The sequence below is a fragment of the Thermobia domestica genome, chromosome 16, assembly GCF_964235325.1.
Source record: "Thermobia domestica chromosome 16, izTheDome1.hap1.1, whole genome shotgun sequence".
NCBI classification, from domain to species: domain Eukaryota; kingdom Metazoa; phylum Arthropoda; class Insecta; order Zygentoma; family Lepismatidae; genus Thermobia; species Thermobia domestica.
The window spans coordinates 124,254,720-124,267,741 of NC_137469.1; the positions used below are offsets into that span (position 1 = coordinate 124,254,720).

Consider the following 13,022-nt stretch of genomic DNA (forward strand, 5'->3'; position numbering starts at 1 on the left):
TTAGGAATTAACAGTAATTTAACACTGATTAGTCTCAGTATTGGCTCTGAAGTACCAACTAGGCAGAGTATATAGCTACTGTAGTAAACTATTCAAAGTACAGAGTTCGGATGAAAACACTTGACCAACATACGCTAATGACATATTCTAATTTTTCCGTTAGTGTCAATACAGCTCAACATTATAAATATTGTTGAGTTGTATGAGCACTAATTTAAGTGTGCTGAAATACTAACAACATTAATTTCATGCCTCAAAATATGAATTCGAAATATTTAATTATATGATTTTCAAAGGATATGTGAAACTTGTATTTTATCATTTTAATTCACAACACTTAAAATTCACTACACAAAACACTTTACATTTTGAATTACAAATTTGAATATATCAATTTAGATATGAATTTCATTACCTTTATTGTAGTGAAAAGTTTTCTAAGCCCGAATATTATGTATCGTAATTTACTCACGAAAGATGCGGTTGACCGAGTTGACCGATCTATAATCACATAGTCAGTGTTCTGTTATTGCTTGTTCTCTCACTTATATTTCTTTTTACGAAGGGGTTCCTTGGCATCCCATATGACGTATTTAGAAGGAGGAGTTATATCTGGCGTACCCTTTTGTGTTGAAATGTGCACGTTTACTGCCTTTCTTCTTTATATGATTAAACGAAACTTAATTATTAATGATAAGGACATCTTCACGATATTCTCATTGTGGAAGTTGACTGACTTGTTTCTTCAGGCGCACTGTCGTGCTTCAACCAAAACGATATTCCCGATTTTCCTATGACGCGAGCTGAATAACTAACTCACTGGTGTAATTGTTAAATTTAGCTCTGATTTCACCAGTTGGTATATATATATTATAAAGTAATCTTTTCTTGCTTATCTATTAATCTATACTTTTATTTTTAGAACAGAAATCGAAAAGATGATACGGTTATTCTTGACGTTTGTTAGAAGTGTAAAATTTAAAGGTGCATTTCTTAATCCAATCTCACTCATTACTCACGTATGGATTTGTATTATACATGTGTATGCATGTTTAGTTTAACGCAAATTTTAACATTTATAGTAGTAAAACTAGCTTTGATTTGCTAGACATTTACAGCCTCGTAATTGATCTTCAGACCTATACTTGAAATTTAGAGTAAGCGTGGTCATAATATTCAAAATATTTGATGTTTTTGTTTCTTTCCTTTCGTAGTAGTTGATTAACGAACATTGAAATAAGAAAGTAGTTCAAACTGAGAATTTCGTACTCTTTTCTGAAAAGAGGAAATGAATTAATTTTAGATTTACAGTTGAGTATAAATAAATAAATAAATAAATAAATAAAATAAATATAAAAACAGTAAAATATTTAATATAACTGGTGTACTATCGTAATCTCGTAAAACATTTAGTCTACAGGCATGTTTGACTTCTCGAAGCGCTCAGTTCCTAATTTATCAAAAATCTGGATACCTCGAATATCTACATTTGAACAACAGTCCATAGAAAAAAGAAGGTGGGAAATATTCAGAGAATATATGGATAATACAACATTGCATGGTTTCCGATACGTAACAGCAAGAGGTTTGCCTCTTATCCACAGGTAAAATATTACGTTTCTAAGGGTTTAGTTGTAAATATCTTTAGCTTTAATTCTAATCCATGGTTGCGTAAAGCAGGTAAAGAAAACCAGATTTAAACATCAGAAAATAAAAGTAAATTCCAAAAGTATAAAATGGAATATTTAGTTTTAGATTTGTGAATACGCCCTTTATTTTAATAGAAGTATATTATAAATAAAATAAAACTAATAGACCTCTAAATAGGAGAATTATTTAATCAAGACAAAGAAATAGAAATTTAAAAAGTATGAACAAAAATTTTAGGAATGATTAAAAAAATAGATCAAAGGATTGCGATCTTGGCTAAGAATTTTAAGAATGATCAAAAATGCGTCAAAAGATCGCTATCTTGGCCAATAATTAGTTTTTCGATCAGGGTTCCACAAAAGTTTTGAACGACCCCTAAATCGAGTGTTCATATTTTTGCAAAATAAGCACATCATACTGAATTAAGTGATAGTTTGGGTTTGGCTACACTCCAGACAGTTCTCCAGATATAAGACTTACGAGAACATTTTTCACTAAAATATATTGGATCTTTGATCCAAAAAAGACATGAAATTCATTATTGTGCAGTACAAACCTCATTGATCTCAGATCGAAACATAGATGTTCCATGCCAAATTTGAGTATTCTATCACTTAGGCTATAGTTCTTAGAAGTAAATTCGGAAATGAGTAGTTAAACTTAGTAGTGGCAGACATGTATTAGCAAGAATAACAATTTCCATGATTTATAGCCTATAATTTTTTTTTAAGTGATCATATGTTGTTTTTGTTAATAATCAATGAATTAGTGTACAGATTCTGTGAATTCTGTAAACTCATGTAGAAACATGAAAAGTCAAAATTATTTATTCGAGAATTATTTCACTCAGGTACTGAACAAGTGTTAGATATTCAATAAACAGATGTTAGAACTTCTGTAAATTCTTTCTGCTCAATTTGCTTTGTGTTAATACGTGTTGTGTAACCCAAATAGTGTAACACTGCTCTTAATTGATTTATTTTAATAAATTTAATATATTGTTTTAGATTGCTTTGGATATTGATATGTATATTGGCTATAGCTGGAGCGACATATATGATAAATTCAGTCTGGGTCAAATATGTTACTAGTCCTACAGTAACATCTGTTTTAGATACAGATTTCCCCGTATATAGAATTCCCTTTCCAGCAGTAACTGTGTGCAATCTTAATAAAGTGAGCCAAGCCAAAGCACACGAATTTTTCAGAAGGTACGTAATACTTAAATTTGAATTAAGATATATTATATAGTCACTTATTTATAGTCTTTTTCTTATGATTGACTGACTGGGGAAGAGCTCCTTGATGCGAATATTTAATTTAAGATAAAATAATCATACACATGCGTATGTAAATTTTATGTCATTAAATTACATGAGTAAACATGTAATCCAACATTAAAAATACTTTTCTACTATTAGATGATAAGATTCTGCATATGTTTTGGAGAAAGAATGGTTGATTGAAATATTGGGTCTTAATGAAAAGCTCAGCAGAGGGCGAGATTATTTATCCTCGCTTCATAAGGCTAATTACTGAAAGAAAAGCGTAAACTGAACATAATTCTGTCAAAGAATAGAATGAAAGGTACACACACACACACACACACACACACACACACACACACACACATATATATATATATATATATATATATATATATATATATATATGTGTGTGTGTGTGTGTGTGTACCTTTCATTCTATTCTTTCAAGGCTTTCTAGTATTTTTTATATTTAACGTACAATTATAAATAATGCATCAATGAAAAAAATAACTGAAACAGTTTTTGCTATAAGTGTTCAATGTGAGCACCATTCGTCACATGTGTAACCATTTCCTCTCTCCATCCCCACAACCCACCCAAGACAAAATTGAATAAATCCAAACATGTACTAGAAAGCAGGCTGTAAGGCCAGAGAGACAAAACAGCCACACATCTGGATGAGTAAATTAACTTCCCGAGAATGTAATTTGGTTTCTGGCCAAAATACATATATGAATTCTATATGCTATTGAGGTTATACTGCTGGTTTTGGAAATATAAAAGTCAAAAATTAACAATTGTACATATATTTTTTAATAATCAAAAATATTCAACAAGAAACTAAACGCAATTTAGTCCAATACTTGTCTACTCCAAGTTGTGTATGTAATTTTTTGTTTTGTTCAAAATTACCTTAACCACGAGGACACAATTGTCCTTCTTTTTGTTACAAAAATGGCGTCAGCCACAAGATAAAAAATGACAAATAATTATAATTATTATGTATGAAAATGTATGGACTAATACTCGTAAGATTCACATAAATATATATATGTATTTATATATATATATAAACTTATCTGCAATACGTATATTACTGGCAAGACTCAATTATATTGTCGCAAAACTATAGAAAATTGATAAGCCAAAAAAAAAAATGAAGTTAAACTTACCAGGCAATTACGTCAACTGAAGCATCTGAGAATTTTTACATGGCAAGCCAGCAAACTCCCAGCATGCTCCAGTTGATAACAAATGAATGAAAATTAAATTCGTAAAACATAACTACAATGCCGTGAAGTAAAAATAGTGACCAAAGCAAGGGAGCAATAACATAATAATAATAATAATAATAATAATAATAATAATAATAATAATAATAATAATAATAATAATAATAATAATAATAATAATAATATTTTATAAATGACTAGATCCTGAATACATTACATATCACCCTCCTTCGTCTGAAAAAGTTCAGGTGATCAGGCTGAACTTTTTCAGTCCCAGAATGATACCAACCTTATTCAGAAAATAGACCATTAAAATATATAAACCATAAATACATATATTTGGTCTAGGAATTAATTCGTGCGGTTGGTACGCACACATTGAAGCTGTAGTACAAACACAAAATACATAAATACCTTAAGAAAAATATTGTCCATCGCTAGCCACCACTTTCGTCCATCTGTCAAGCAATGTACGGATTTCGTGGCGAAAGAAGTCCTCATCCTTGGAAGCGATCCAGTCAGAGACCCATGTTTCGATATCTTCTGAAGAAGTAAACCGCTGTCCAATCAAATCGTTGTTCATGCAATCGAACAAGTAGTAGTCCGAAGGAGCAACGTCTGGTGAATACGCCGGGTGGGGTAAAACTTTCCATCCGACATTTTCTAAATAGGTTTTGACCGGTTTTGCGACATGTGGGCGAGCGTTATTATGTTGAACAATAAGTTTATCATGTCTGTTCTCCCATTCTGGTCGTGTTCTGGCCAGAGCTTGCTTCAAACGCATTAATTGTCGTCGATAACGTTCTCCATTCATAGTTTCACCCGGTTGCAGCAGCTCATAGTACACCACACCTTTCATATCCCACCATATGCACAGCATAACCTTTGCACAGTGAATACCTCGTTTTGGTTGTGATGGACCTGGTTCACCTGGTTTCACCCAGGCCTTTTTTCGTTTAGGGTTCTCGTAATGGATCCACTTCTCATCACCCGTAATAATTCGATGCAGAAACCCCTTTCTGCTCTGTCGTTGAAGCAGCAATTCGCAAATGGTTTTTCGTCTTTCAATGTCTCTGTCTTTCAATTCATGTGGAACCCAATGTGACATCTTTTGAATCATTCCCATGGCTTTCAAGCGTTTGGAGACTGTTGTTTGATCAACGCCTAATGCTGCTGCAAGTTGTTCCTGCGTTTGACACGAATCCTGCTCGGGCAATGCTGTCAATTCTTCGTCTTGAAATTTTTTTGGCTGTCCAGCTCGCTCTTGGTCTGCCAAGCCGAAATCACCACTTCTAAACCGTGCAAACCACTTCTGACACGTTCGCTCAGCTAGAGCATGGTCACCATACACTTCCACCAAAATACGATGACTTTCAGTCGCACTTTTCTGCATGTTAAAGTAATGCAGCAGGACACCCCGCAAAAACACTTTATCAGGCACAAATTGCGCCATGTTCACTTAACTACAAACTGGTGTTGTTGACGCTTTAATCCACTGCCCTATACTACGAACGATACGCGATGACAGGGGTTTGCAACACATGTGTGGATACACGGAACTGTGGGACGCTCCGTTCGTTACTCCATCTCTTGTCCATCCGCGCGAATTAATTCCTAGACCAAATATATAGTAAATGAAACAACTACCAAATATATACAAATGAAATAAGTATTACATATAGGTAATTTTTGACGTTTTTGTGGCCACAAAAACAAATTATAAAGTGCAATTAACACAACAAAACCAGAGAAACATATTTACATGTATTTTTTATATATCTAGAAGTCATGCCAGACCTTCTTAAACCTTAAGGATCATTAACATGCATCCGAGGTAAGTAGCGTTTTAATAACTATACATGATAAGGAAACTTCCTATTTTGAGATTCATTGAATAACAAAGCTGTATTTTTACTCAAAAACGACTCAATAACCATCGGGCCCAACCCATGAGGGCGACAAGGATTTATTAATCGCATCTTTCTTAAACGACAGAATATGAGAGCGATACAGCACTCTATCCCCTTCTGAGAATGTTACTGGAGTTACTCGTTTATTATAAATACGTCTTCGTTCATTCCATACTTTTTCCATATTTTGAAATACCTTAGACAAACTATCCTGGGCCTCTTCAGCTACAATATCGTTATCAGAAATATCCCACCTAGCAATCAAGGGATCAATGGGTTCTCTTCCCATATACAAACGAAACGGGCTATATTTAAGTTCTGAATGGACTGCAGCATTAATGCCAAATTGTAATTCTTTTAAATAACTCGACCACTTGTCTTGTTTGTCATGAAAATAACTTCTGATAGCCGTTTTCAAAACCTGCACGTATCGTTCCACGGCGTTTCCACCAGGAAAATAGGGTGAACTACCTATGTGCTTAATACCTAAGCCATGCAGGAAAGACCTGAAGGTATAACTTGTAAAATAAAAAGCCTGTCTGTAGTGAGAGAAAACGCGAAACCAAATTTATAAAAAATGTTATATAATTCGCGTGTAATAGTAGTGCTATTGGCCTTCCGCAATGGAATTAAATGCAAAAAACGTGTACAGTTATCAAGTACCAATAACACATAAGAATAGCCAGAACTAGTTGGGAGAGGACCAGCCAAATCGGCAAATAGATGCCCATTAGGAATCTTATTATATTTAGATATTAATTCCCCTTGAGGTTTGGCTAGTCTAGGTTTCGAAATTTGACAAGTATGGCAAGTGGTTACAAAAGACTTGATATCAGTTATCATATTCGGCCAAGTGAAAAGAATACGAATTTTACACAAAGTTTTAAAATAACCAATATGATTGCCGGTTAGCTTAAATTCATGATAGTAACTCATGATTATATTTCTCAAAAACAAGGGTAAAAATATTTGATACTGAACATTACGAGCTTTAGTTCGCTGGTAAAGAATACCATTTTATATTCTATAATCACCTAACTTATTTCCATTATTAGCCACTTGTTGATATAAGTCTTTGGTGTCAGATTCAGTTTTTTGATAATTCCTAATATCACCATAGGCCAAAGGCAAATCTCGCAAACTACATATAAAATTCTTAGCATAAACATCTTCATCCAATGGTTCATCTAACACATCATACAAACTGGTGTCATATATACGGGTGAGAAAATCCGGTATTAAATTCTGTCCCGAGGTAATATGTTCAATTTTAAAATTGAACTCAAAAAGTCTCTGAATTATGTTATCATAACGAGATACTTTCTTAGGATTGCGTAACATATGTACCAAACTCATATTGTCAGTAAGGATAGTAAATTCATTTACCAAGAACTGCTTAAATCTAATCACCGCATTAAAGATACTAAGCAGTTCCTGTTTAAAAATTGTACGATTAGCATCAGCCTTCTTTAAACGTTTAGAGTAGAAAGCAACAGGGACCATTGAACCATCAGTTGTCTTTTGTGAGATTGTCACAGCCAGGCATTTTAGAGATGCATCTGCCCGAAGATAAAATCTCTTATTAAAATCAGGAACATTTAGTATTATATTTTCTTCAAAGGCTTCCTTTATTCTTTTAAATGCATCGACCTGCCTAGGCCCCCACTCAAATTTTTGCTTAGGAGATTTTAACTCAGTAATAGGCGACATTATTTTCGCATAATTAGGACAATGTTTAGCATAATACCCCAGAGCTCCCAATAATTTCTGAACTCCTCTTCTACAACGAGGGGGGGGGGGTGGCAATCGACGGATCGCCTCAATACGCTCAGGGAGTAATGAAACATTACCATCAGAAAACAAGAAACCCAAATACTGAATAGAAGTTTGAAACAGCTTACACTTTTGAGGCGAGACCGTTATCCCTCTAGAACGCAATCTAGAAAATACTTCAAGCAATAAATTCTTGTGAGATTCCACATCAGAACAAGTTAGGACAATATCGTAAATATAGAAATCGACACCCTTTCCTTTTAGATCACCCAGCACATCATACAAAACACGAGTAATTGCTTGACTTCCTATCTTTATTCCCATAGGGATTCTATTCCACACATAGGTTTTTCCCTCAAAAGCAAAGGCCGTGTAGGCCCTACTACTTTCTGCAAGGACAATTTGATGAAAACTCCGTTTGGCATCAATATGTGATATTATTTTAGCGTTAGCTAGTGAATCATACACTCTTCTACATTAGGACAGATCATATTGCCACCCATTAAATGCTGATTTTATTTCGCGTAATTTAAAACTACTCTACCTTCACCTTTGGAATTTTTAACAATGAAACAAGGAGATCGGTAATTAGAATTCGCTTCTTGAATGACCCCATTACGCTTATATTCTTCTATAAATTTTCTCATCTCATTTCTGTGAGCTTTCGATAACGGATACTGTTTTTCACAAACAACAGTGTTATCCTTTAATTTTAAGTGATATTCAAAATTGGTAACCTTATCTATTTTATCTGTAAGAAGTTCCTTAAATTCCTCACACATATATTGAACAAACGAACTTAATGTAGGATTTGAAACAAGCAACTTTTTATCAACACCATTTACTATTCATATCAACTCTAGGAGCCAAGTTGGCTGCATTATCAACACTACAACAGTACATTTCATATTCCACTGGTTGAATGTCTGGCACAAACAGGTGTATAGGAAAACAGCTGTTATTTTTCTTTTGTCTTTTTGTTGATAAGCATTCATTTTTCTCTGGCAAATGATAAGCACTCGCTGAACGTGTGGACTCTCGATTCTCATAATTATTAATAGATAAAGACCTCACCTGCTGTTTTTGAATGTCAGTGGCGTATCTTACCGGGACATCCACCTCACCAGAAACGCCAGGAATCAGGTTCCCCTCAGATAGCCGAGAATGTAAATCCTTCCACTGTGCCCCAGCATAAGAATAAACCGTTGTAGCCTTAGATCGAAGATCCTCTGCATTGCTAAACATTCGAACAGCGCAGGAAGTATCTGAGGTGACAGCATCCCCAAAAAGAGCGTGTATTGGGTGCCCTTTTTCGACAGACTTCCTACAAGTATAATCAAAGGCACCAGTATCCATGTTGGAAAAATATCCAGGGGAGGGTGGAGGGAGTTGAGTTGTTATTCCCGTAAGTAGGGGAATAGATAGTTGATAACGTTGAAGTTTAAAAGATTTACTCTTAAAGTCCATGTAGCACTGAGCATTATTCAAAAATTCCAAACCCAATAAAACAGGAAATTCAAGTTCTGGATAGACAAATGAGCACACACTAATAAGTTTGTTTTGTATTTTAAAACTGAATCGTACACACTTGTCTAACACAAGTTCGGTATTATTAACTGCCTTTCCTTTAAATGTTTTGGGAATAATGTTTAAGTTCATTTTTTTTTCAAAAACTGAAACACCTCATTATTTATTAAATTGATAGAAGATGCTGAGTCTATACAAGCATGATATTGTTTACTAAACACCTTAATTAACACATAAACACTTTTATTAGTCTCTTGTGAAATTGTACTGAAGCGTCCCTGGCCTTCGGTATTATACGAATGTCCTTTTGTGTTCATAGAATTAAAGGAAGACGAAGGGAAGCGCGCAGCACTATCTTTATTGTGAAAAGTTCTACCACCTTTTGGAGAAAAATAATGCCCGAATCTAGATTTATGAAACGAGGGGGAAGCACTATTTGTAGCAGTTCTCGTAGAAGACAATGTGGGTTGAAACGAATTATTGAATTGCAAAGAATAAAGTTCATGCTTCATATACTGTTCCAATAATTGTTCAAAGTCTCTCATGGATTTAGGCATTCCAGCATAGAATAATTTCTCCCTAACACTGGGAGTAACACCCGAAGCAATTGCACGCAATATACTTTCTTCACCCACTATAAGATCTAAAATTTTTACACTAGTACACACCCTCTTTACATAATCCTTAATATGTTCACGTGGAGCTTGGGGACGATAAAAGTTAGTAACCATAAGGTAATGCTGCGCACAGTCAGAAATTAACTGCCGAACAACGTGCCTACATACAGGGTCCCAAGTGCTAGCTAAAGAACAGGCTTCAGTAAAAATATCACTAAGAGGATTTCTCATCCTGGATCTCATTCGCTGATCCCCTTAAGGAACTTGAAGATAATAGTAAAAATAAAAATATTCGGGACATGTATAAGGGGATCAGCGAATTTAAGAAAGGCTATCAACCACGTGCTTATATATTAAAGAAATCTGACGGAACAGTTCTCACTGATACGGATAGCCTCTTAAATAGATGGAAAGATTTCTTTGACGATTTGATGAACACGCAGCCAAAAACTAATGTGCGTGGAGAAAAGGAGATACACACCGCAGAACCGTATATTCCAGAACCCAATCGAATAGAAGTGGAAGCCGCTATAAAGAAATTAAAGAAACACAAATCTCCGGGTGTAGATGAAATTCCGGCTGAGTTAATTTTAGCTGGAGGCGAAAAATTGTGGAACAAGATACACAAACTCATTCTCCTTATCTGGAACAAGGAAGAATTGCCACAAGAGTGGAAAGAGTCAATCATTGTTCCAATTCACAAGAAAGGAGACAAAACTGACTGTAATAATTATCGAGGCATTTCTCTTCTGTCAACATCCTATAAAATCCTTTCAAATATTCTGTTAGCAAGATTGACCCCATACGCAGATGAAATTATTGGAGATTATCAGTGCGGATTTAGACGAAATCGATCAACTATCGACCAAATACTTACCATTCGCCAAATACTCGAAAAGAAGTGGGAATACAATACCCCGGTACATCAACTATTTATTGATTTTAGAAAGGCTTACGACTCGGTTAGGAGAGAAACATTATACAACGTTCTTACAGAGCTTGGAATACCGAGAAAGCTAATTAGATTAATTAAGATATGTTTAAGTGAATCCCAAAGTAAAGTCCGGGTAGGAAAATTTTTGTCCGCGAGCTTCCACGTCGAAAATGGCCTGAAACAAGGAGATGGGTTGTCGCCATTATTATTTAACTTTGTGCTGGAATACGCCATTAGGAAAATCAAAGATAGCAACCAGGGCCTAGAGTTGAACGGCATTCACCAGGTTATGGCATATGCTGATGATGTAAATTTAATAGGGGATGATAGGAGAACAGTAGAAATAAATGCAGAGATATTATTAAACGCTTGCAGGGACATGGGTTTAGAAGTAAATGCAGAGAAAACTAAATACATGGAAGTGTGTCGGGACCGTAATACGGCAAATTGTGGAGGCGTTGAAATATTAAATAATACTTTTGATAAAGTGGATACTTTCAAATATTTAGGATCAATATTAACAGACGAAAATCATATTCACGAAGAAATTATATGTCGACTAAAAGCAGGGAATTCGTGTTACTATTCGGTTCAAAATCTCTTGTCGTCGCGAGTTCTGTCGAGGAATTTGAAGCTTAAAATATATAAAACGATAATCATGCCTGTTGTTCTGTATGGTTGCGAAACATGGTCACTTACTCTGAGGGAAGAACATAGACTGAAAGTATTTGAGAACAGGATCCTGAGAAGAATATTCGGACCCAAGAGGAACGAGAATGGGGAATGGCGGAAGCTTCATAACGAGGAACTACATAGTTTATACGGTTTACCCAACATTGTTAGGGTCGTCAAGTCTAGGAGGCTTAGGTGGGCAGGTCATGTAGCTAGAATGGAAGAAAGTAGAAACGCTTTCAAAGTCTTGACTGGTAGACCCATAGGAAAACGACCATTAGGAAGACCTAGGCGCAGATGGGAGGATAATATTAAGATGGATCTCGCGGAGATAGGAATACAAAGTAGAAACTGGATGCAATTAGCTAAGGATAGAAGTCAGTGGAGAGCTTTTGTGAACGCGGCACTGAACCTCCGGGTTCCATAGGCCATAGAGTTAGTTAGTTAGTTAGTTAGTTTGGATCTCACTGCCAACATTAAACATTCGAAAGGAAAAATGTTCAACTCGTCCAATTTACTCAATTGGACTAAAAAGGTATACAATTTGTCGGGCACTGTACTATCGCACATCGGAAGTTGATTCACATACATATCAATAAGCTTCACTTGTACATTTTGTTCTAATTTGCTATGAGGGATTGAACCCGAACTCTCATTCATATGAGGTAGCGTTTGTCCGAATTTCATATGTTTACTAGTCCCACTATCACCTCCTGACTCAAAGTCGGTTTGAGTAACTTGTGACTTCGCCTCGGGATTTGAATCCCATACCTTTCCGGAACGAGTAAGGTGCAAGTCCTTATCTTCTTCAGATTCTGACATTATGAATTATTACAAGTAAATAAAGTTTGTAAGACCTTAACAGAATATAACTGTCCTTTTTTCCTATTAAATAATAGCACGTACCTGTATTCGTAAGTTCAAGGCTACACACCAGCAATCTACACCTGTTGTTTATAATCCCATTGATAACACGAGAAACAAACAGGTTTCTTTCACTATCAAGCAAATACAAGTAATAGCAAAGACTACATGCCCCCGAGCTACTTCGATTAAAGGCCACAAACAAAAACATACGAGAGGGAGTTGACGTAATCTATTATATGTAACCATTTCCTCTCCCCATCCCCACAACCCACCCAAGACAAAATTGAATAAATCCAAACATGTACTAGAAAGCAGGCTGTAAGGCCAGAGAGACAAAAACAGCCACACATCTGGATGAGTAAATTAACTTCCCGAGAATGTAATTTGGTTTCTGGCCAAAATACATATATGAATTCTATATGGTATTGAGGTTATACTGCTGGTTTTAGAAATATAAAAGTCAAAAATTAACAATTGTACATATATTTTTTAATAATCAAAAATATTCAACAAGAAACTAAACGCAATTTAGTCCAATACTTGTCTACTCCAAGTAGTGTATGTAATTTTTT

At 35.1% G+C, this 13,022-nt stretch overlaps 1 protein-coding gene across 1 annotated transcript in view; it reads left to right on the forward strand.

Annotated features, from left to right (window-relative positions):
- Positions 1–13,022, forward strand: part of LOC145673391 (pickpocket protein 28-like) — a 202,321-nt gene that overhangs the window by 140,000 nt on the left and 49,299 nt on the right. Inside the window, exons 2-3 of the mRNA XM_081743049.1 lie at positions 1,414–1,604; positions 2,658–2,861. Of these exons, the coding sequence (XP_081599175.1) occupies positions 1,423–1,604; positions 2,658–2,861 (386 nt within the window). The 5' untranslated portion in view covers positions 1,414–1,422. The remainder of the gene's footprint in view (positions 1–1,413; positions 1,605–2,657; positions 2,862–13,022) is intronic.